General features: G+C 40.6%; 2 protein-coding genes across 8 annotated transcripts in view; both read left to right on the top strand.

The window, feature by feature from the left end:
- The window catches only part of zmiz1a (zinc finger, MIZ-type containing 1a), a 122,310-nt gene extending 103,797 nt beyond the window's left edge, over positions 1–18,513 (top strand). For 6 of the 7 annotated variants that reach the window (XM_088013510.1, XM_088013511.1, XM_014987269.2 and 3 more), the window contains 18 exons: positions 7,213–7,348; positions 8,034–8,148; positions 8,285–8,505; positions 9,119–9,320; positions 9,412–9,693; positions 9,783–9,959; positions 10,074–10,142; positions 10,255–10,420; positions 10,534–10,675; positions 11,032–11,242; positions 11,355–11,460; positions 11,574–11,734; positions 11,812–11,879; positions 11,966–12,034; positions 12,114–12,400; positions 12,983–13,185; positions 13,989–14,288; positions 14,492–18,513. In XM_088013510.1, coding sequence (XP_087869636.1) covers positions 7,213–7,348; positions 8,034–8,148; positions 8,285–8,505; positions 9,119–9,320; positions 9,412–9,693; positions 9,783–9,959; positions 10,074–10,142; positions 10,255–10,420; positions 10,534–10,675; positions 11,032–11,242; positions 11,355–11,460; positions 11,574–11,734; positions 11,812–11,879; positions 11,966–12,034; positions 12,114–12,400; positions 12,983–13,185; positions 13,989–14,288; positions 14,492–14,599 — 3,023 coding nt within the window. In that variant the 3' untranslated portion in view covers positions 14,600–18,513. The remainder of the gene's footprint in view (positions 1–7,212; positions 7,349–8,033; positions 8,149–8,284; positions 8,506–9,118; positions 9,321–9,411; positions 9,694–9,782; positions 9,960–10,073; positions 10,143–10,254; positions 10,421–10,533; positions 10,676–11,031; positions 11,243–11,354; positions 11,461–11,573; positions 11,735–11,811; positions 11,880–11,965; positions 12,035–12,113; positions 12,401–12,982; positions 13,186–13,988; positions 14,289–14,491) is intronic. The other variant, XM_088013513.1, reaches the window with a different exon arrangement.
- Positions 18,514–19,753: 1,240 nt separating this feature from the next.
- On the top strand, positions 19,754–23,336 carry ppifa (peptidylprolyl isomerase Fa). The gene is made up of 6 exons (XM_014987276.2): positions 19,754–20,292; positions 20,388–20,418; positions 20,499–20,587; positions 20,699–20,795; positions 22,714–22,789; positions 22,875–23,336. Exons 1-6 carry the CDS (start codon positions 20,149–20,151, stop codon positions 23,008–23,010), a joined length of 573 nt encoding a protein of 190 aa, XP_014842762.2. The 5' UTR covers positions 19,754–20,148; the 3' UTR covers positions 23,011–23,336.
- The last annotated feature ends 1,822 nt before the right edge of the window (positions 23,337–25,158 follow it).

Genomic DNA, 25,158 nt, shown 5'->3' with positions numbered 1-25,158 from the left:
GCTTTCTGCGTCTCTCCCAGCTGCTCCCAGGAGGAGCGGTCGAGTTGAGGTGAGAACGCGCCAGAGCTCCCGCTATCTATCAGTCAGCTACACGACGTTAAATACAGCTTGAGTGTGAAGGACCCATATGTCCCATGTGTCATTACCAGGCATTACTCAATTAAAACTCCTCAGCTTCTAAGAAACGGAGCTTCCTGGGAGCTCCGGCTTAAGTCCTGATGTCGCTGCTGGACAGACGAGCAGAGCACTTGTTACAGAGTCGCTCTGTTAAAGAAGCGTCTTTCAGTGTCCCGAAAAGCGCCATGAAAATTTGGTGTATTGTTATTGCTGTTAAAGGAGCTGGTGAGAGCATGTTGGTGTATGGTGAAAAAGAGCTTCAGATGAACTGCAGAGACATTTTTCCACACAAAACACTAGATAAGAGTTTAAAAGATTAGTTTTGGGCGGATCTCGTGAAACATTTTGTTGTTCTGCTAATATTTGTATTACTAAGTTCGGAGTTTACTTGATATTAGATTAACAGTATGGAGAATAAAGCCCAAAATATTCACAAATATGTTTTTAGTATCCATCCGTTTTTATTCAGATAAGTGCCCTAATGGCTCTTACTAAAGTTTAAAAACATGGGTTTTTTTTGTTTTTTAAAGAGGGCATTAACTTGCTTTTTTTTTTTTTTTGAAAGGACAGATGTGCTCGTCTTTATAATAAACTTTTTGATCTTAACACATATTTTAGTTGCCTATAATTTTTTTTATTTTTTTACCAAAGATACCTTGACATTCTGTTGTTGAATGAGTGAGTCAAGCAAGCAAATACACTGTTCAATCCACAGTGGAGCCATGGTACCATTTACATATTTTATAATTCACCACAGTTGTGTAACTGCCACCCAACTTCCCTGTAGAGAGGCTGCTAAAGACAGAAACACTCATGTTAGAGTTGTTGTCGAGCGTTTCAATGCGCAGCAGCAACAAACATCCCTTCAGTTCAGGAGGATAAGCCCTCGGGGACCAATGTAGCATGTTTCTAATAAGCTTTGTGTTTCACAGTGCAGCAGCATTGTGTTTTTGTCCATAGCTCTGGAGTGTTGAAACATTTTCAAGTTGCAGCCACGCTCTGCCGGGCTGTTACCAGCTGTAGACGTCAGGTTTAAAGAAAACTGGATTTTTATGGTCAAACTGCATGTAAAGACTTGGAAGATAATGAGAGAAAACCTTGACTTTATCCCACTTTGGTGTAAAAAAAATAAAAATAAAAATCTGAATGGTCCTTTCTATCCTCCGGGTGTATCATCAGCACAGTGACAGCCAAACAGAAACGCAGAGATACACATAAAGATGAGCAATAATAATAATAAAAAAGATTGTACAGTAAGGTCAAATACACAGCCAGAAACACGATGCAGTTATGAGAAATAACATAAGCAGATTGTAGGAAATGTATTATTCATAACCGGTTGCGGCTTATTGATCTTGTCTGTGGCAGAATTCATTTAAAAGCACAAAAAAGCGAGTTGTTGATTTTCACGAGCTTTCGAGTATATGTTTTATGTTAAACTAAATACAAATTCGATATAATTCTAGCAACGGCTAACATTGCAATCAACAACAAACGTGACCTACAACACTGTCAATGGAAATTTCATTGCATGTTTCAAATGTAACTTAAATTATGTTGACTTAAAGTCCAGCTGTTATCTCAAACCAATTCACGCTACTTTAAGTACTGTAAAAAATAAACACTAAACAAAGAAAGGAACATGTGTTGTTTAAAACTCTACAGCTGAAATTTCTTCTGTGAGCTAGTTTCTCTTTCTTTACCGGAGTTCTGACACTTATGAACAAACTGAATCTACTGATCCACTTTATATGCACACAGAAGCTCCTCCTTTGCTGTTCTGCTAAGTGAGACAGAGAACAGGCACAAGGGGGGAGCACAGCAGAATACGCACGTCATACTTATTTAATATGAATGCATTGCAGCGTCCTCTTGTTCCTTATCTGGACCAGGAGAAGGCGCTTTATTTCAAGTGAGTGACTTGCATGAATTTTGCTTTGAAATGTTTTTTGCTCCATTTTTTATTTTTTTTATTTTTTTTAAAGTTAAATCAGATTAGGACGTTTTATGCAAAACGGTGGCCTCTTCTCTAACAGAACAAACCCACACATCCTTTTTTTCATTGGTTGGTGGAAATTGCTCAATGTCTAAATCCACCATTTGGGTTAAAAGAATAACCTAAAACTGATTTTTTTTTTCCATTCATGTAATTTATTCTTCTTATGTTTGTCAATTTCTCCAGTGAAGCTCCGTATGAGTGTGGTTGTGGGGGGAATTGGCTTTAACAGAAAGCCAGTGAGCAGTTAACCTTGACTCATCTTCATCAGGCTGCTGTTAGCGTCTTCATTATAAAGTGTGCAATTAAACTGTAAAGACTTCAGTGTAAATGAAATCGGAATAAGTGAAAAGATGAAAGAGAGGCGTAATTAGACGGAGACCTTGGCTTTTCCATTCCCGTTTTTGTTGGCTGATTGTCTCCGCTTTTGGCATCAGGTGCTTTGTCTTTTCTGCCGACGACATTAACAAACTTTTTAATGAGGAAGATTTCAGAAAGACGACTTCACACTGGTGGTATTTAAAGTTGTTTTTAGTAAATAAAAGAGGCAAACTGTAAAGAGGTGGCGACGTAGTCCCAGACTTTGATGGTCTTTTCAAAGGGGGGTTTGTCACAAACAAAAGGACTGTGAGGTCAGATAAAGGTCACATGAACAAACTCGTTAGAATATTCCACAGCGTCCAGACTCAACATTCCTGTGATTGACTGCAGGCGGATTCTGCAATTTGCTTCTATTCTGATTTGGCTAACACTTTTCAGTCGTCTCCACCTGTATTTTAAAGTGATTTTGCCACTCGTTCTCAGAGTTTGGTTTCTGAATGGTGGGTTGCTAGTTAAAGAGACAGTCGCACAGTGTGGAGGTGGTGATTTAGTGTGGAGATAAGCTCAGTTTAATGGCAGGGTGGAATAATTTCACTCTAACAAGGAGGCTTGGCTCTCTCCACCCTACAGAATGAATCACGGCTGCTTCAATTCTTTGCGCTTTATTCTTTCTATTTTTATATCGAGAGTAAGCAGTCGGTTGTCCGACAAACCATTCATCTTTCAGGGGGAAAAAAAAGTATAAATATTTTGTTAATATGCTATATATTACATGTGAAAAGTTAAAGAATGAATGAATTTTGTTTATTTCATAGCATTTTGTCTGAGGTGATAAAAATGAAACTTAAATGGACCACAAAGATAGATTAAAAAGGTATTTTTTTAAAAAGTAAAATTAGCACGAATGCCTAAGGAAGAAATGTCTTGCTTTCTTGCTGAGGCAGTCTGATTACACCTGGGAGATCTGAGAAGATGCTTCTTGGCGTAGAGTGGCAGTGCTGAACACAGGAAGTGAAGGACAGTGGAGATATCACTTTTTCTTACTTCCTACATTGATCTTATCTGTAACCCCAGTCGCTCTGTCTCTCTCTTCGGCTCTCGCGCCACATTTCTGCCTCTCGCTAGAGAGAGAGAGAGAGAGAGCGAGAGAGCCAGGAGGTCCCTTTTGTATTGCAGATTGATTTCACACTGCAGGTAGATATGATGGCATAGAGAAAATATAAAAGCGGCAGATAATCCGAGTCAGTTGTGCTGCATTAGGCTGCCCTCTGGAGGCTTTGGAAGCAAGCGTGCATTTTTAGTGCAGCGTTGACACGGCAGGCCAGCTCACAGCCGGGCTTCTGTGAGTTTATTTTAAAATAGAAACGCAATAAAGCCTTTATTTAGCCAGGAAGCAGATGATGAGAGAATTCCTTCCAATTAAAAGCATAAATGTAAAATGAAGCAGTTTCATTGAAAAAAATAAAAGATAAAATAAGGAAGTAAAAAAAACCCAAAAAAAACAGAAACACCGCAGTTATATAAGTTTATAGAAATATTAGAATCCAAACAATCTAAAATGCAATGAAATTACTTCCTAATAACAGGCGAATTGAAACAGTTGCTTGTTTCTTTCATTTTACAGAGATCTTCAAAAACAACATGTCTTAAAGGGGACATATCCTACAAAATCCACTTTTTAAGCCCTCAAATAAATCTCTTTTGTGTACTTTGAGTATGTAGGAGTGCTGTGTAGATATCTTATGCTTTCATGTTACATTTTAGTCGTTTTTATTTAAATTTGTTTTCCTGCATTGTAGGTAGTTTGTATGGATGAAGTAATAGCAAAACTGCGATGCATTCATTTGAATGCATGGTTCTGCAGGTTTGTCGTCTTCATTCTCCTGCTCTGGGTCAGAATCCGACTCCAACATGTAACGTTGGACGGTCAAGTTTTCTGTTGTTGACATCTTTAATCAACAACATAAATAAAACGTTTCTCTGCTATCGAACAAACAGGGTGGAGTGGAACACGCTGCGACATGAAGCAGGCGGGGCTTGAAATGCCTCATTCACATTTAAAGAGGCAAAACGAGTTGCTCTAAAACTTGCAGATCTCCTTTATGCAATGCTTCTCTGCGTAGAGGAGAAGCCTTACAGTTCTTCTTGATATATAAACCGCAAGTGAATGATTTGTGTGTGAAAAGGAAGGATTTAAAAGCACAATATGTCCACTTTAAAATTTAAAAGCTTTCAGAATTTCAAAAATGTGGAGCAAAAGAAAAAGCTGTTTTTCCAAACTTTGTTTTCATTCTTGGTATAAAAAAATACCAAGAACATGACCAGTTTAAAACCACGCATATACGCAATACATGCAACAATATTCTAACGCAGACAGAAGGGAGTTGAACAAGTTTTTTGATGTGGCTGCAAATGGGTAAAAAAAAAAAAAAACATTTTTATACAATATTTTAAAAAAAACATATATTCTCATTCATTTTAACAAATCATCTTTGTTAGATTTAAAGAATAATTTTTATTTAGATCAGTGTTTCTCAACCTTTTTTGGGCCAGCGCCCCCCTAGCCCTTATCCAGGTCCCTCACCGCCCCCCACCAAAAAATTTGCAGGCTACTTTGCACTAACCATTATTTTATCATTAATATTACTATCACTATTGTAGATGTTTTGATTTTTATGCTTGTTTCTGTATTTATCATCAAAAATTATTTCCCAGAGAACAAAAAAGCCATGGGAATAGAAATTATTTTCACAGGCGTCTAAGAAAAATGCAATGAGTGAACATTCAAGTTAAAATTGGTAGGCCTAACAGCAGCCAATCAGAGTGGAAAAAAATATTCTTGTTCTTTGCCATTTTCAGGTTGTTAAATATTCCACAAAATGATCAGATAAAAGATGTTCAACATGCCAGTTTAAACTTTGTACTATTTGCAAAACGACTGAGCTCTGCAACATTAAACCATGGATAGAACTGTAACTACATTAATCATAGCTCTTCTTCTCTTCAGTGTTTGTCACTTTCTGGTGGTGCAGCTCTGTGCTGCCTTCAGGAGAATGGGACATCAGAGTATCATCCATAAAACTTCACCCACATGGCATTTATTGTGCAATCCAGAGCTTTCAGTGGAAAAACAAAAGTTCCAGGTCCTTTTAATGCCATAGAAATATGAGACAGAAACATGGATTATATCTTTATATAGTCTTCTCTATTGATTTATAGATTAATAGTTTTACTGGACAGAAATTACAAAGAACAAATCTGGTTCTTAATCAAATCTAATTGAAAACATGAATAAGTGATAAGTTATTTACTGTTATGATCTGTAAGATATATTTATTCTCAGTACTAGATATGGTCTCACCAAACTCATAACATTTCAACAATATTATTTTACTTTTTATCTGGAAATAGTGTGTTTATTCTTGCCATACAGTCCTCTGTATTGATCGAAAGGTCTTACCATACCAGTTTATTCCTCTGTATTTACTTTAGTTTCTTAGTTTATTCTTGCATTTTCTTCTTCATTCATTTCCATTTAGTTTCCTATGATTAGTATTATCCTCTCTTGGTTTATTGTTATGTCCACTTTAGTTCTTTCCTGTTGCTAGATTTATTTTATCATGTATTGATGCTCACCATCAGTAATCTTCACTCATCACCTGCTGCGCCGTCTAATCGTCATGTTTCACATCATGTGTTGATTTTTCACTGTTCAGCGTCGGATTCTCTGTTTTTTATGCCATAATTCACATCTAGTTCGTCGCTCCGTTTTATGTCCCACTTCTCCTGTTTCAGAGTTTTCCACAATGTGTGCGTCTTTTTTTTTTTTTAACCCCCTAAGGTGCAGGGCAGTCGGGAAGCGTATCGATGGGGAAAAGGCAGACTGACATAAACCTTTTAAAACAACGGAAACAATTTCTGCATTCTGATTATTGAAATTTAAAAGTGCTGTGTTGTTCTATCACCCCAGTTTCATACCGGACCACTTACAGCTCCGGTGTTATCGCTATAAAATGAACGCTCTCTATCGTGGTATCACCCATGGAGGGATTTATTTATTTAAATGGGTTCATTTTTCAGAGGGATACACAGTGAGGTGATTTTAGCTACCAGTAGCAGGAGAACGGAGCTGCGCCAAGAAGCTAACAGAAGCTACAAACACTGAATAGAAGAAGAGCTGCCATGTATATTGTTGCAGCCAAGCATGGTTTAATGTTACACAATACAGTTTTACCAAGTTGCTCAAAGTCTAAACTGGCATTGTTGTGCATTTAAAGTGTAAAGTTTACCTTCGACCAAACGCCCCCCAAAGGCATCCCAGCTCCCCCTTTTGTAAAAATGTCCGCCAGCGCCCCCTGCTGTACTCTGAACGCCCCCTGGGGGGCGGTACCGCCCACGATGAGAACCGCTAATTTAGATAGATTGCTAAGATTTATATGAAGTGAGCTTCACTGTGTTTATGTGATCTTTTGTGACAGTAGACGGATCATCTGTCTCAGCATAAAAAAAATCAGCTGAATTTATTAGTCTCTGAGTTGAGAACCTGTTGGAACAAAGATTCGTTTCAGGAGCGGCTCTACTCCGGACCCTTCACAAATTACCAAATTACAGAATTAAAACAATGGGGGGAAATAGAGCCTTGTGCAGTGTTGGGATTGGGAACTAAAATTGATTCCTGTAGTTAACCTTAAATATAATAATCGGAGCCGATGTCTTGTTCCGTAAACATGCAGAGTTGACTAACGTGTTTATATCATATGTGTGTTCTTTTCACGCAGCTCTGCTGTCGTCGTGGTGTGAGGAGCTGGGCCGTCTCCTCCTGCTGCGTCATCAGAAGAACAGGCAGAACGAACCACAGGGAAAAGTTCCCATGCAGCCCAGCATGACCAACATGAAGCCTGGCCTCACACACAGGTCAGTCACATTTGTGAGAATGTGTTTCTGTCAAAAGAACAAAGGAGAATGGTTAATAAGAAGAAAAAAAAGTTGACACCAAGACATTCTATCAACTACGAAGTAAAGGAAAAAAAAAATCCCGTTGTTCTGCCAAGAGCCAGAATCACCGAGGAAGGAGCAAGAGGGGATTTATTTGGGGTGGAGAGGCAAACCAGCATTGATGTGAAGTAATATTTTTGAGGAACATTGTGTGCTCTTGCTTTTCTTTTCCTCTAAGAGAAAATCCTGGAATTAGCTAAGAGTGCTGTTTGCCTCCGCCGAGGATCTTTGGGGGAATATTGTGCCTTTTATGAGGAAATATTGAACATGTCGTCCATTCCAAGAACTAACCTCGGAGAGAAAACAAACTGCTTTCCAAAAACAGCATTTCCCTCCCCTCGGCACAGACCACTTGTCTCTACCCAAGAGACTTCAGTTTATTTATTCGATGTACCAGACTCTCTTATTTGTTTAATTCAAAATTACTTAAATTCCTGCTCACTTCTTCTTATTTGTGTCAAGGATTTTGTTCCCCAGCTGTAAGAATTGCTCGTATTTGGTTCCTTTTCTGTGTCTAATAAATGAAAGATTTTTATTCTCCATTATTTCGTATGCTATCTTGCCTCAAAACGCCACAATAATCATGTTTTTATCTGTTTTCCAGTGATGGATCATTTCCGTATGACTCTGTACCCTGGCAACAGAACACCAACCAGCCCCCAGGGTCGCTGTCCGTGGTTACAACAGTGTGGGGTGTGACTAATACGTCACAAAGTCAGGTATCCATCCATATCAAAACAGCCTCTCTCTGTTTTTTTTTGTGTGTGTGTGTGTGTCTTGTTCTGCAGACTTGAGCTATAAATTCACTCTTCTATAAGCATGATTTTTGTGAAACCAGTGAGCTTCTGTTTGTAGGTGCTGTGTAATCCTATGGCGAACAGCAACAACCACATGAATCCCGGGGGAAACCACATGGGATCGGGTATGTCGGCCAGCGCAGCAGGGCTCAGTTCGCCTCAGTTCAGCGCTCAGCAGCAGCAGTTCCCAAGCAAAGGAGGATCCGGCCAGTCGTACATGCAGCAGGGCATGTACGGCAGGCCCGGCTACCCCGGTGGTCCTGGGGGATACAGTGGAAGGTGAGACACTCAATCAAGCCAATATTTATTTGGCAGCGGGTCAGAGGCCAAGGCTACTATTAGCAGGATGTAATTGTGTTTGTGGTTTGATTGGAAGAGAAAGATTTGTATGTTTAATTTAACACGCCTTTCATGTCTACTTGCTAAAACCGTGTTTCTCTGAGGGGCTTTAGTGAGTGGCAGGGGGGCATCTCTAGGGCTGCGCAGATTGATAGCCTCTACTTCCTTTGGGTGATTGACAATACTTACATGTGAAACCGATCTTGTCCACTGATTGGTGGACAACAGAGCGAGAATAACAGGCATTAAAACAAAATTTAGCACACAAAAAAAAAAATACTCGGGTATCCTTGCCTGCTTTGCAGGTTTTGCAACTGTTTTTCTGTGCACTGTGTGTCTGCTGGGGGGATCCCCCCATGCGTAACTAAGCTAAAACTCACTCTGTACTCAGATCTCCACACTGTCATAGAGTGTCAATACAACTGAAGCTGAAGTAGATTTGTAGGGAGCCTGACTAGAGCTGTGAAAAGTGAGGTCAAGTGTTAATACTCAAACAGAAAACTGATTCAACTTTAGCATAACAATTGATTTGTTTATTTATTTATTTATTTAGTTACTCTGGAGGCCCGAACGCCCCTCCTGGCGGTATGGGAATGACGACACACACACGCCCCTCTGGTGACTTCACTCCCCCTGCTGCCGCAGCTGCTGCTGCAGCCGTAGCTGCAGCTGCTGCCACGGCCACGGCCACTGCGACTGCCACCGTGGCGGCTCTGCAGGAAACGCAAAATAAAGAGATGAACCAGTACGGACAGGTACAGAACCCGCCTGAGAACATCCGTCCATCTGCCTGCTTGTCACCCAAATAAAGTCTGTTTAACACTTAAACCTTTTATTACCCGCCAGATGTGCCCGTCGTTCCAGATGGGCCCCGCACCAGCCTACAACAGCCAGTTCATGAACCAGCCGGGCCCCCGAGGGCCTCCTGGAGGTATGAACCCAGCCGCCATGGGCTCAGGCATGAACAACCCCAACATGAGTGGCCCTCCAATGGGCATGAGCCAGGCTCGAACACCGGGCATGGGACCTTTTGGAGGTCCCAGTCAGAGGATGCCTCAGCAGGGTTACCCTGGTGGGCCCCGACAAGGCATGCCCATGCAGGCGATGAAGAGGCCGTATCCCGGGGAGGTCAGTGAAACGTTCGAGCAACTGCACCACTTTCAGAATATCGCCACCTGTTGTTTCCAACTTTAATGTCTTTGACTTTCCTTATCCAGGGGAGTTACGGGGGTCAGCAGTACGGGCCAAACAGCCAGTTCCAGCCTCAGCAGGGACAGTACCCCTCAAATGCCTCCAGGCCGCTGCCTTCCCCCAACTACCCCAGCCAGCGGATGCCAGTGCAGCAGGGTCAAGGACAGTACCCCCCTGGCATTCCCATGAGCCAGTACTACAAGGTCAGCTTTCCCACATCAGCTTTACTCTCCACACTTCCTGCCACAGTTAGCGTCAAACTATTTTGTAGCTGCCTGGGAACTTTAACAATCGTTGGTTTTTATTTACACCCACAGCAAGAACCATTCAATGGTCAGAACACTAGCTTCACTGGAGGCGGATACTCCTATAACCAAGGCAGTGGGGTGTGTTTTAACTTCCTCCTTTCAGACCATTCAATTTCAGCTGTGCCCTGAACAAATTATTTTACTTCGTGTAGTTTTACTTTTATTATTGTACTTTTCCTGTCTGTCGCAGCCCCCCAGGCCTGGTAACTACCCTCACTCTCCAGTCCCTGGAAACCCAACTCCTCCCATGACCCCAGGAAGCAGTATTCCTCCTTATCTGTCGCCAAACCAGGACGTGAAACCCCCCTTTCCACCCGACATGAAACCAAATATGACAGCCCTTCCGCCCCCTCCGGGTGAGTTAGGCAGCAGGTCTAAAACAAAGGGGTTCACATATTATGAGTATTTATTTATTTTGTCCCTGCTAGTTTTTTACATGCGAGGATTAAAGAGTGTTTCTCCATTTTAGGCAACCCAAACGAGGAGCTGCGGCTGACCTTCCCAGTCAGGGACGGGGTGGTGCTGGAACCGTTCCGCCTGGAGCACAACCTGGCTGTCAGCAACCACGTCTTCCATCTGCGACCCTCCGTCCACCAGACACTCATGTGGAGGTACGTTTAAACGCGGCCGTGTTACAGAAACTAGTCGTGAGCTTAGTGCACTTCACAATGTAGTGCATAACTGGTGAGCAAATGAAAAAGGGTGTATAGTTTTTCAACAGTTTTTACTGAAAAGAAAATGTATAAAAACTCTATTGCACTTTTATGTTTAACCTTTGACATGACCAAAATTCATCTTGTTTGTTACGCTTCAACTACTTTGTGTCAGTCTGTCACTGCAGTGACGTTTATGGTTGTAAACTCCCAAAATGTAAAAAAACAAATAAATAAAAGTTAAATGATTCTTAATGCGTTATCAAGTCATCCATACGCTATTCATAGCTGTCATGTTACTGCTCCTCTTGCAGGTCAGACCTTGAACTCCAGTTTAAGTGCTACCATCACGAAGACAGACAAATGAACACCAACTGGCCGGCCTCGGTCCAGGTCAGCGTGAACGCCACGCCGCTCACCATCGAGAGAGGCGACAACAAAACCTCCCACAAGCCACTGCACCTGAAGCACGTCTGCCAGCCGGGGAGGAACACCATCCAGATCACGGTCACCGCCTGCTGCTGTGTGAGTCTTCACAGCGAGCACAACCAGATGCATCCCTTTCCATTCAGCAAAAACGTCGGTGTGCTACACAAGAAGAAGCAGGTGGCTAACTCTGTCTCTTGTTGCGTTTCAGTCCCACCTGTTTGTGCTGCAGCTGGTCCACAGGCCATCTGTGCGCTCCGTCCTCCAGGGGCTCCTGAAGAAGAGGCTCCTTCCTGCAGAGCACTGCATCACCAAGAGTATGACTCATTACTGCAGCTTGGATCTCTTTATGTTCATTTTCTAAAACAGCCGTCAACAATCACCCGCCGCTGTCCGCAAAACCAAATTTCCCTCTGAAACTCGTCCGCAGTTAAGAGGAACTTCAGCAGCGTAGCGGCGTCGGCGGGCAACACCACTCTCAACGGAGAGGACGGCGTGGAGCAGACGGCCATCAAAGTGTCGCTAAAATGTCCCATTACCTTTCGACGCATCCAGCTGCCCGCGCGGGGCCACGACTGCAAACACGTGCAGGTTTGTTTTTACCCCGGAAAGCAGATGAAAACAATGACAGAAAGGTTTTTCTAACAGCTGCTTGTCGCCCTCTTCAGTGCTTCGATTTGGAGTCCTACTTGCAGCTCAACTGTGAGAGAGGGACATGGAGGTGTCCTGTGTGCAAGTAGGTGAAAATCCGGTCTTTTCTGAAAGTAAAACTTGGAGTTATTGAGAATTACTCTAATAGTTGTTTTTTTTCCCTCCCTTTAGTAAAACAGCATTATTAGAAGGTCTGGAGGTTGACCAGTATATGTGGGGTATTCTTAATGCCATCCAAAAGTAAGTTTCTCTTCTTGAAAGGTTAATTATCCTTCATTGTGTGTCTCAAACCAACACGGTCTGCTGTCTCTTCCAACAGTTCAGACTTTGAAGAGGTCACTATAGACCCCACATGTAGCTGGAGGCCAGTTCCCATCAAGTCTGAGCTGCACATCAAGGAGGATCCAGACGGACCCCTGGCCAAGCGCTTTAAGACTATGAGTCCAAGTCAGATGACCATGCCCAACGTGATGGACATGATCGCTCAGCTGGGGCCCGGTCCAGGACACGGACCGGGACCCGGGCAGGGGCCAGGTCCGGGTCCAAGTTCCTACCCCCATCATCCTGGACAGCATCCCAGCGGAAACGGAGATTACCCCGGAGCAGGTACCAAGAAGCAGTCAGGGGGGCAAAGGTTTATTCGGAGTGGAAAATGATTGTTTTCATTTCCACACTTTATTCCATCACCCATCGTCTGCATGTTGTGTACGTCTGTCATGGATCCCTCCGTCTTCTGCTCTGTCACCTGTCTGTCAATCCATCTTCACATTCCTTCCGCTGTTCCTCCCACATCCGTCCATATCAGTGGTAAATTCATAATGACTTTTTTATGTCTGCTTAAACAAAATGAATCTAAACTGGGTCAGGAACTCTTATCATTTGGAGTCTGGATAAATATGATGTTAAAGTCTTAAAAATATAGCAGAACCCTGTTTTTTTTTTTTGTTTTTGTTTTTTTCCATTTTGTCTTCAGCTGAAACGACATATGTGTCTCCTGTGTTTTAAACAAACGAACAGCCAGAAGGAAAAACCGCTTTAATTTGTTTCTTCTCTGATACTTGTTTCTCTGCAGTAATAAAGTAAAAATTGTTACACATTCTGTTTTTTGGGTTTTTTTTTTTTTTAAGCCCTCAGGCACATGTTCTCTGTTACAAACAAGCTTTTTCTCTTGCTTTTTTTTTCCTGAAGGCAACAGCTACCACAATCAAGGTAGCTTTGACTTCCCTAACGGGAACCCATCCGCTGGCGGTGGCGTTGGAGGAGGAGGAGGAGGAGGAGGCGGTCCTCCCATGAATGATTTCATCCACGGCCCACAGCTCTCCCATCCCCCTGATGGACCCGGTGGTCTTCTCCCCCAGGACAAGCCGCTTAGCCACGGCATGAACGATACAGTGAGTACATCGCTATAACTTGTGACAAAAGAGATTGTTGCACTCGAGTCCTGAAATAAGCAATGCCTCGAAAGAGTAGCTTGACATTTTTGCCATGTTACAACTGAAAACTCATGAATTAATAGGATTTTATGTACATAATTATGACTTGTTGAGTCACTTTGTTAAAGCACTTAAGCTGCAAGAACAGCTGAAAGCCATCCCTGCTACTACTGAAGAAAAGCAGCAATAACCCATCATTGTATGATTATTTTCCTGGAGAACTTAAATAAAGCGGAGTGTAGACTTATGCAGGCCGCACTTTTCAGATTTTGCTGAGTAAAAAAAAAAAAAAATTGTAGAACAATTTTTTATCTAATTTTCTTTCCACCTCACAAATATGCACTATTTTGTGACACCCATTCTCGTAAAATTCAAGTAAAGTTAGCAGTTATAACGTGACAAAATAAGAAATAGAAAAGTGTCAGGGTTATAAATCCTGCTGTCGTATCCTGTAAATCCATCTTTGTGTCACATTTTATGAGAAGAAACTCTGCAGATGTCGTGCTAAAATGAAACCACAGTCTTGTTATCTGAACAAGGTGCAGCCTGTCCCTGTAAGCCAGCATGTGTGCTCAGTCATGCTCACATGCTCATGCTTCCATCTTAAAGGCCTGCTCCACATTATTCATGCTCATTTAGTCTCCCCCTCCCTCCTCCCTCCTTAACACGTTATCCTCCTCCTACTCCCCTGTGTCTTCCGATCTTGTACCTTATCCTTCCTTTTCACTCTCTGGCTTTCTGTTTGCATTTCGCACCTGCAGATGTCCCATTCAGATCAGTCCCATAACTCCATGCAGCCGAGCATGCATGTGTCCCCGCACCCTGGCAGCCAATCAGGGCCGCCCTTGCATCACAGCGGCCAGTCAGGGCAGCCCCTGCATCACAGCGCCCAATCATCACAGCCGCCTCGCCAGTCGCAGCCTCAGCCGCAGCAGCAGCCGCAGCCGCAGCAGCAACACCCTGGCCAGAACAGCCATCCCCACGGCGACCTGAGCTTTAACCCCTCCTCAGACACGCAGATGGCTCAGGGAGCTCAGGACATGCCCGAACCCTCCCTGGATGTAAGTGAGCCTTGCTCTGGGTGCTGTAAGCTACCTGTTTAACAGCTAACAATGTCTGCTACAGCTGCTCTCATCTCTCTTTGCTGTCTGCTTTGATTACCACAAATCGCTTGTGAAGACAACTCAACTAAAACTAGATATCGAAGGCGACTTGCCGTCACTGATTTATTTTATTTATCTTTTTTCCCACTTTCCCGTCTCAGCTGCTTCCAGAGCTAGCCAACCCGGAAGAGTTACTCTCCTACCTGGACCCCCCCGACCTTCCCTCCAACAGCAACGACGACCTACTCTCCCTCTTTGAGAACAACTAGCCCCTCCTCGCCCTCTTCCTGTGAACACTTGGAGCAGCTACCTGTTTTCACGCACGCGGACTTGCTCGAACTGTTTCTGTGTTGAAGACGAGCGTGCAGCGCAGGAGCGCAGCTGTGAAGGAAGCGGGACGTCAACACTCGATCCCTGCACTCCCCCCCCCCCCCTTTTTACTCAGCTTGTGTAAAGATTCCACACACCAGTTCCACCTCCTCTGGCTGCACCATTCGTAGCCATGTTGGTGGGCATTAAATTGATATAAAAATATTTATATATTATATACACATACATTATATGTGTATATGAGCATATATATATACATCTATATATATATGTGACTTTTCAACTGAAAACTGTGCAGCTATAATCATATATGACAACACGGAGAAGACAGAAGCCTTGTGTTGTTTGTGTTGTAGCTTTCTTTTCTTTTACATTTATTATTATATATATATATATATATATATATATATATATATGTATATATATAATATATATATATATATATATATATATATATAAAATCCTCTTGACACAAGAGGAGTCAGAGGGAAAGCCATTGTGTTGTAAAAGTGTCTTTTTGAACCCAAACTAAATTTGTTCTTCCAAATCTTCCACACACACAACCCCAGACTTCCCAGTATGTGTGTGTGACAGCTGAGTAACTCTTCTGACTCAGAGCACTGATATCTGTGTCTGCGGAGGAAGTGAGCGCATGTTGTGCAGCGTTGCATGTTTGTCTGTATGCAGGTGCATGTCAATAAATTAGGATATCATTGAAAGGTTAATTTATTACATTTTCCTAATTGAATTAAAATAGGGAAGCTCAATTCGATTTATACCATTTATTAGCTTCTTGGCTATTATTGACAACACAGGGCAATTTCATTTGCGGCGAATTATAAAACAAGATTCGAATGTGAAACAAAATCACATGTACCTATGTTTGACCCAGTCCACTTACTAGCATAAAAGTGAAAAAAAATAAACAGACCTTTTGTTAAAAGTAATGTTTAAATGTGGTTCTGAAATACCACAAAAGTAGCAAGCTATGCTAGGATTCTCCTACAAGTTCTTTCTTGATTTCTGTTCTTGTTTTTGTGCTGACCAAAGCAAAAGCGTTTATCTCATAAAGAAATGCATAAACATCTCACATTACATGGAAGCATTAAACTCTTGAGTAAAATATTTCAAACGTTTTGTGTTAATTTTGATGATCATGTCCTACTGGTGAATGAAAGCCCAGAATTCAGAATCTTAGAAAATTAGAATGTTACATGAAACTAGAAAAACTTGTTTTTTTGTAAATGTAGACATTTTATATTATGGCCTACACAATAATAGGGACAACTGCTTATTTGACACCATCAACAATGAAGGTAAGTGTGATCGTAGTACCACTGCACTTGATTGGCCAGGAAACTCACGTCATCAAACGGTGCGCTTCACAGGAAGATGAGAGAGAGAAGAGTCATCAATGCAGATGCAACCTGCGTTTTCTCAGCACTATCATTCTCACGAATGCAGTAATTCATGCAACAACAAAAAAAAAAACCAACAAACCATCGAGAGCATACCGTACATTACATAAACATATTTTTAATTTATATCATATAATATCATAATTTTCTCTGACAGTGCTGTGTAGCCTTTCATCAACTGTAAGTCATCATTATCAAAATGAACAGAAATACATGTGAGAATCACATTAGTATGTGTCCTGAATTTACACAGTGAGTTTCACTTTTAGCATTACTGAAACAAATCCACTTTTTGATGGTTTTCTGATTCATTGAGATGCACTTGAACACGTCCAGTTTTTTTTGTTTTTTTGTTTTTTTTCTTCTTCGCCTATGAGTTCATGTGAAAGGCAGAGAGCAGGAGGAAAAAAGCAGCAGCCCAAAAGCAGAAGAGCGATCGTGGCGTTGTTGTACCCCGCGCCCCCCGTGATGATTTCCCCTCCCTTGTCAAGTCTTGCACCGTTTCCATCACAAGTGCACGTGTGCCAACACACCCCTTGTTGTCTTCGTCCGGCCCAAACGTGCCCAAGCGATCGTGTCTTCATTCGTGGGGCTTCATTTTAAATCTCATGGTTTTAATTCCTCCTCGCTGTCCTTGTTCACGTTTGATCGTCACCGCTCATTGTAATTAATCCGATCCGACCTTTTTGAATCGCCGTGTTGTAAAGGAAAACAAACACGTGTAGGAGTACATGATTTCCTTTTGTCATGTTTTTACCTTTGAACGGCATACTTTTAGGTAAAAAAAAACAAAAAAACAATAAAAACAACCATTGTGCATGATGATCCAGCAGACTTGTCGTGTGTATTATATCCCCTTGTGACTGTACAGTGCTGTACCTAAAACTATTAGTGGCTACGTCATGGTACTGTGTGTCTGTCCAGGCCTGCACATGCTCACACACCCACACACACACACACACATACACACATACACAATACCTGATAACAACCTAATATTGTAAGAAATCTATCCCTATGCACTGTCACTGGCCTTGTACTGAGTGTATTGTGTATTTTAACCCCCAAACCTGTTACAACGCATCAGCAGAAAGAATATTTAAAACTATCCTGCAGGTTATTCTGAGGTATTTTTCTTATTTTTATATTCTATATGTATGTGAAATCAGATCAGCTTTAACTGAGCTCCGTGTTTCTTTCTACAGGATTGTTAATGCAGCTTCAAGGTCCAAATTTATCCAGAAAAAAAAAAAGTATTTTCTTTACTGTCGTAACACGCGAACTCGTCCTCTTTATTTAAAGTGAGAATGTGCAAAACGAGCGTTTTATCTCCACACTTAGCAGAATTTGTGTGTTTTCGTCATATTTTCTATTGTTTTAAATTATTCTTGTCCAGTGTCTTCTGTTTTTTTTTTTTTTGTCTTTTTACAACCAGTCTGATTTGGTTTATGCAGTTGTAATGCAGTTAAAAAAAAAAAAACAATTTGAAGCTTCCCAATTTCAGTTCAGATCACCTTCCAGAATCAAATTGTGTTTTAAGACGATGCACTGCCGCGTTGGGAGATTTTACACCCCCTGCACAGTGTGTGATGATACATATAAGCTCTCACAGAAACATGTCTTGTAAAATTTGCGATCCGATTTGTATTTTCTGATGGCGGATGTTGAAAATGAAGCAGAAGGATCTCAAAGAGAGGATGGCTGATATTGTAAAATGAACTCTGAGGAGGATTCTCCTTACAGGGGGGATTTTTTTGGGCGGGGTTTGGGGATGTAAGGGATATTTGTACATAATGTAAATGACAAAATAGAGACACATTAACAGAAATGTATTCATTTTTCTCCAGTGGGAGTGTGCATAGTGTATTTAGAATTTGTAAAGCTTGCATCCTCCTGTCAGATGTTGCATTGGGAAAACCAGTCTGTGTTTGATTGCCTCTGTGCAGACCTCTCTAACCACGCCTGTTCAATGTAAGATACTTAATGCCACCTTCCTCACGGGATCAGGAACAGAAAAAAAAAAGAGGGTTTTGCTTTGCGTAATGTTAAACCTCTGTGTTTTTCACTCTTACCTGTGTACTTTTTAAAGGTGCTACAAAATTATTAAAGAAAAAAAAAAGAAGCTTTTGAGGTATAACTGAGTCTCGGGTGGCTCCTGAGTGTGGCATCCAAAAATTTACAGTTTGTAGAAACAAAATTTTGTCAAATTTGTAACTTTTCTGAAATTTGGCAAATGTGCTGTAAAGGTACAATCTGAAGCAATTGGCACAAGTGGCAATTGTCTTATTTGGTTTTTGTACATTCTGTGTACAATCATTTCATATTCTAAACTGGTCAGAAGAACATTGTGATTTTTAGTCTTGCAAATCTGTATGTAGTTAGATGATGTGACATCCTAATATTTATCTAATAAATATGTATTCAGATGAAACACACTGAACTGCTTATGGGCTTTTATTTTAACATGCTGTCTGTACAAACTAAAATATTTACAAAGACTAAAACTATAATAATTTCTTATTAGAGTAACATAATTAATGCAATTGAATTTTATCAAATTTATCTGTTGTGAGAAACTATCACAAATTAAAAAGGGTACAGAAATATAACAACCCTTATAATACAAATGAGAACTAAAACATTTGTCGAGTTTTTTTTTTTTTTATTTAATGAAATAAAACCGAATGAATGCAATGAAGGATAAAAAGCTATAAAAATTAAAGTTTGGAGACATGCTTGAAGAAACATTGAGATCATATTTAAAGACATATTTCAGATTCACTGAAGGAATGCTCTGTTTAAATGTCAAACAGTAAAATCTTACAATTACCAAATGTCTTGGTGTCTTCATGTTGTATGAATCAATGTTAGCTAGTCATGCCTGGTGAAGCTAACAGGTAGTTCAAGAAGGGCCAACTGGAATTGTATGACACCTATATTTTCAACAAGTTGTTTTCTTTTTTCATAAAACGTTAGTGACTATTAACTTGGGAAACAGATGTAGGAGGTAATGTGCCATTCATGGTTTTCATATATGAATCAGGCACTGAGGACAGAACATGAAAAGCATTAAAAATATTAAATTAACGTCTTATTGGTTTTATTTGCTCATGCGTGTAGAATACAAGGCTAAATTAAAAAAAAAAAAAAAACCTAGAGGGGTACACTGAGTCCACAATTAGGTCACAGAAACCAGAAGCAGCAAGAGACTTTTGCAGCACTTTCCTAAGTGAAGCATTTGAATCGGTGCCTGATTTAAAGTCACTAATGTGAAAGGCAAAAATATATTGTAGTTTAGGTGAAGGCTATTGTTTTACTTTCTCTTTCTGACATGGCCTCACCTTTCTTTTAAGCAGTTCCTCTGAGCGGAAATGCTTTACATGTCCCATTCTCAGACACAGGAAGATCATTGGTGGTGCACCACCTCCTACTTCTATTTCCTGTGTAAATCATCATTGGTTTAAATAAGTATCCAATGCAAACATGAATGCATAACCTTAAAGGGGGGATGGAGAGGGGTTAAGCTTTTGCCCCCCTCAGGTTAGTTTTAGCTTCCAGGACCAACTGATCTGGATTTATGCTAATTGAAGAAACCAAGAAAACCCAATGTGCTTAGATGGCACACACAATTTGCACAGCATTGCATATGTTCACGGCTTTAAAAAAAAATAAAAAAATAAAAAAATAAAAAGTTCCTCTTGAAAATACACATTCCGTCATTTTTATTTTATTAAAGTTCCTTTATTTTAATGTTAGTTGTAGAATCTTGCCAACATCCAGGGTCAAATAAAGTGTTGCAACGTAAATACCCTACTCTTCGTTTTAGCACGAATAGCGGAAATCATTAACATTACTGAACTGCTTTGAAGTCAGCTAGAAATAGCCAAACATTTGGAGCAAATAGAGATAACAAAATAAAGTTGGTCTTGTCATTTTACTTCCTTCCTCATGGTGTCGCTGTTTCTCTCTGCGGCAGGTCTGCCTCCTTTTGTGACGTCATATGTAAACAGCACTAGCACCCTCGGCCGTAGAAACGCTGGTAGTTCCTCTGCAGTCAGTCAGCTAAATATATGTTACAAATTAAAAACCGCCTGCGGTACGGCCCGCTGGGTCTCGCTGCTGCCAGGCTGGTCTCCTCTGGTCCCGTCAAGAACCCCGTCGTGTTTCTGGATATTGAGGCCGACGGCGAACCTCTTGGAAAAGTAATCATTGAGGTAGCAGCTCCAGCTAACACACTAGCCTCTCTGACATAGACATCGATTCCACTCTCATATCTCATATTAACTCATTTGTCTGTGTTATCTGGCAGCTGAACGCGGATGTAGTGCCAAAGACTGCAGGTATAATTTAAAATAAACATGCAAAAAAAAAAAAAAAAATCTATTTCTTATAACTCTAATGCAAATTTAATTGTGAATAGAAAATTTCAGATCCCTGTGCACAGGAGAACATGGCTTTGGATACAGAGGCTGCAGGTTTCACAGGATCATCCCTGACTTCATGTGTCAGGTCAGGTTTTGTTTTTTGTTTTTTTTAAGAGACAAAATAATGCAAAGTGATGTATTTATATATTTTTTTAAATTGCAGAGTAGTGACCATTCTTTGTGTTTTCTGTCACAGGGAGGAGATATCACCAACAACAATGGCACAGGAGGCAAGTCTATATATGGAAAAACATTCAAAGATGAGAACTTCAAGTTAAAACACACCGGTCCAGGTATAAGTCAGCACATTTTGCTATCATGTTTTTTATTTCACATCATCAATAAACACGGATTAAAAAAAAACTGAAGTGGAAAACCACTTTTTTGTGGTTCTCTGCCCATCGGTCGGAAGTACATTGTCTTAACTTATCCTTAATCTTCTGACAAACACCCTCTGATTCCAGGTTTCTCATGCCTGGGTTTTGGTTTTATGGTCGATATCAACTTTATTTATATAACAACTGAAGAAATAAAAGTGTTAAATTAAACAAAAATACAAACAAAGGTGTATATAAAGTCATGTCACCAATCTATGCTCGAGTTGAAAGACAGGGACCAGAAAAGTCAAGCCGCTTCACAACATAGGAATAGCAACAGAAGAGGTGTGAGCAACTATAAAAGGGGTGTAAAACTCCAGGCCTCGATGGACACGATCCTGCAACTTTTAGATGTTCCACTGGTCCAACACACCTGAATCATATGACTGAATTAGCTTCTCGGTGCAGTCCAGTTCCCCAGAGTCCTGTTGATGACATCAGAGACACATCTAAAAGTGGCAGGACAGAAGACATGTGTGACCTATACTGTTAAAAAAAATCTTAAAGTGTTGGGTTTTTTTTTTAATCAGACCTCAGTGTTCTACATGAAAGTTGGCGATGTAAAAGATCTGACACGGTCAGACCTTTAGGAACCTTATAAGTTAAAATTAAAATCTTTGAAAATTCCACACTGAATCGGAAGCCAGTGGAGTGAAGCCAACTCTGGAGTTGTACGCCCCCGCTCCCAAGTTCCTGTGATAAGTTAAGATGACGCCACATTCTGCACCAGCTGCAGACGATGACTGCGTGATGCCTTTACGAAGTTAGATCAGTCTGCATGGTTGTGATAAAGATTTTCTACAAATTTTTAGGACCGAAACAGAACTTTAATGTGACTAGAAGACTAACCTGGGAAAGTTTGTTTGTTGTGTTGATGTTTAAAAGAACCGTCTAGAATTACACCTAGGTTCTTTACATGGGAAAGACTATAAGGAGCCACTAGAAATATAGTGTGGCCTCCCATACAAAAAGATTTCAGTTTTGTTTTCAGTGAGATTAACATAATTTTAAGTTTTTGCCATGATTTAATTTTAAAAAATACATATATAAACACTTTAAAAAGTAGCTTATCGTCAGATTTATATGTAAATAAATGTGAAGATCACCAGCAAAGCAGCGAAAAGAACAGATTCCCTTCTAAAGATGAAACCAAAAGGCAATAAAATAATTAAATACAGCAGCCTTGGCTGAATCAACAGTTAAAAGGCAGCCATTTAAAACTCTTAAATGTCATTTTATTGCTGTGATATTGTTCAAAATTAGACTTACAGTTCCTATAAATGCAATTATTATTCACCAGTGACTGCTAAAATGAAAACTATTTTCTCCAGGAAAGAGAAGGCAGTTTGGAAATGGGCCTGAAGCCTGACAGACTTAACCAGACAGAATGTTGTGTGTGTGTGTGTGTGTGTGTGTGTGTGTGTGTGTGTGTGTGTGTCTATATATAAAACCCAGTGATGAACTTACTGCTCCTCTCCACTAGATGGAGCCATACAAACTTCTGGTCATATAGATTTTGCAATCCTGATGTGAATGACCTACTTTTCAATGAGCCAACATACACAAATCAAAATAATTTCTTTTCTCAGATCATCGTTTTGTTTTTTTTTTCACATGGAGTTTATTTTTTCAGTGCTCGTTCTGTGGTGCGATTAGAGATTGCGTAAGTCGTGGAGGAAGAAAAACGGGCCTCTATTTTTCCTCACACATTTCTTGACTTTTATCATGTGCTTCAGTGAGGCCTTAATGTCCCTGGATAAAGGGTAAAGTAAAAGGGGACACAGAGGTGTTCTGGAGCGCGACAACGCTCCGACTGGTGTTTCGATCTCCGCAGGGACGCTTTCGATGGCGAACTCGGGGCCTCACACGAACGCCTCGCAGTTCTTCATCTGTACAGCGAAAACCGAGTGGTAGGTGCTCGCACGTCTTCACAGAATCCCATGGCATCCAAGTGTGTCTCTTTACGGGGCTGAGCTGTTGCGTTTCAATTGGCAGGCTGGATGGAAAACACGTGGTCTTCGGGCAGGTGACGGACGGCATGGATGCAGTCATGAAGATGCAGTCCTTTGGTCTACACGACGGAGGAGTGCTCAAGACAATAGTCATCACTGACTGTGGAGAGATCAAATAAAAACCACGGGCTACTCTTGAATGCAGTAGTTATGCTCTCTGTGTTTATGATCACGATGATTAGGATTTGTTTAAAACTGATATTTATCTTAATATTGTATGTGAAATAATCAAGATATTGGTCAGAACAGGAACAATATGATTAATCTCAAGTGAGTAACATTTAGAAATGCGTACAGATTTTATTGATATAATAATGCAATAAGTATTATTGAGACATATTCCTGTTATTGAGTGCTGCACAGTAAAATACACTAAGAATACACTTTGTACCGTCCGACTTATCTATGCAATACATTTAATAAAATCAGATGGGGTTTTTTTTCACATCCTCTGTGTTTTTGAACCCTGTTTCTATCACAAATGTTTTGCAGTTGTCTCTTGGTATGGGGTTTCTGTTGCCTAAGAGTCGAGCTATCTGCGTCTGTTGTTTTGTTTGTGGCGAGGCAGATGTTTCAGTGTGTGAAGGAAGCTTGTTAAGCTACTGAATGGATACTTTCGATGTAGGTTCTGCTGAAACGTAACCTTCCCAAATATGTCGCCTGCGTGGGAACATTGACTGTCTTGGTCCAAATCGTGTATATGGGATATAGCTTAGCATTATTGTGTGGGGAAGAGGGGACTTCACAGATGTGCAACTAACCCAAGAACCCATGCACCCACCCACGCACACACACACACACACACACACACACACACACACACACACACAGACACAGTCACAGCTGGGTCCTGAGATACTGGCTTTAATGCCATAGGCTTACACTTTCTTTCTTTGTGTGAGCAGTAATGATTTGTGTTCACTGATCTGAGCCTTCCCTCTGCTTTAGACACAGTAACACCTGAAGGCCATACAGACAAATGTATTTTTTTAACTTTCCTTACCGTGTGATAAGAAGGATCAAATATCTCTTGTTATTACTATACAAAATACTCAAGCTTGACTTCTACAGTACCTTCAAAAGCTAATTAAGAGCTTTTGAATGTTTTACAGTTTCTCATTACACATTTTTTATTAGAATTTGCTGTGACAGTCCAACACTAAGTATTGCATAACTGTGAAATGAAAGAAAAATCAGATAGGGATAATTGTGTGTGGTTTTTTTTTTCGCAAATAAAAATGCGAAAAGTGTGGCATGAGTCTGTATGGGATAGTATTTGTGGAACCACCTTTCTCCGGCAAAAAACAGTTGCCCTTTTTTTTTTTTTAAGGATATGTGCTTTTGCAGCTTTCCACATCCAGAGACTGAAAATTCTGCCCAAATTTCTTTGCAAAAGAGCTCGAGCTCAGCCAGGTCAGATGGAGATTGACTGTGAATGTCATTTTTTTTTTCATTTCTTGCCACAGATTCTTGATATGATTTAGGTCTGGACTGTGACTGGGTCATTCTATTGCTCTTGTCTGCATGTTTAGTAATGTTCTTTTTTTTTTTTTACAACTATTTATATTGAGACTCTAAATACTAAATTAGGCTGTTGCACTGGATTTTAGTTAAGGATGTCAAAGTAAAAGGAACTGAAAACAAATGCATACCACAAATGTCTGGTTGTCTCATTAGTAAAAAAAAACAAAAAAAAAAAAACTTTTCTACCGCTTCACAGCTATCCACTAATGTGTGTTTCCTCTATCGTATAAAATACAATGGAATCCATAAAGCTAGTGGTTGTGACGTGAAAAGGTTTTCTGAATTGCTACACACACCATGCACTTCTTCATACTCGCTCAACTCCGTTGTTGTGTTACTTAAATAACGTTTTACAACGTCTCCTTATTTTTAGAGATGAGATTTTAAAAGTACAACAGCAGGACGTACTCTGTACTTTCATGCACAACTAAGAAGCTGTTTTACAGATTGTTACAAGCTGCGGTCTGATTACAGGACATGTGCTCCCTTGTGCCACCGACCCTGCTGGTTTTAAAGCTTCCCGAAGAGAGAAAAAAAAAAAAAAAAAAAGTTCCACTTGCTTTTTTTAGACTCTCACTTCAGCACAACCGACTTCCTGTCCTTTGGAGCAGGATGTGACATCCCCCGATTTGAATACAGTTACCAGATGATGAACATGTGAACTACGGTATATGTAACTCCGGGTTCAGTCAGTGCAAATGATTTGGTTTTTCTGGAACCACAGAGGAACCTGAGGATGTGTT

Source organism: Poecilia mexicana, unplaced genomic scaffold (assembly GCF_051168715.1).
Source record: "Poecilia mexicana isolate PSO_F unplaced genomic scaffold, ASM5116871v1 scaffold_15, whole genome shotgun sequence".
Classification (NCBI taxonomy): domain Eukaryota; kingdom Metazoa; phylum Chordata; class Actinopteri; order Cyprinodontiformes; family Poeciliidae; genus Poecilia; species Poecilia mexicana.
The sequence above is the reverse complement of the archived record's forward strand: the minus strand, read 5'-3'. Positions and strand labels throughout refer to the sequence as shown.

What these genes read in the sequence shown, in the direction of transcription:
- ppifa (XM_014987276.2), top strand. Translation starts at nt 20,149, where the DNA reads ATGTTACAAATTAAAAACCGCCTGCGGTACGGCCCGCTGGGTCTCGCT. An exon ending in TCCCTGACTTCATGTGTCAG is followed by an intron (nt 20,588 to 20,698) that starts GTCAGGTTTTGT and finishes TTTCTGTCACAG; the next exon opens with GGAGGAGATATCACCAACAA. An exon ending in GTTAAAACACACCGGTCCAG is followed by an intron (nt 20,796 to 22,713) that starts GTATAAGTCAGC and finishes CGATCTCCGCAG; the next exon opens with GGACGCTTTCGATGGCGAAC.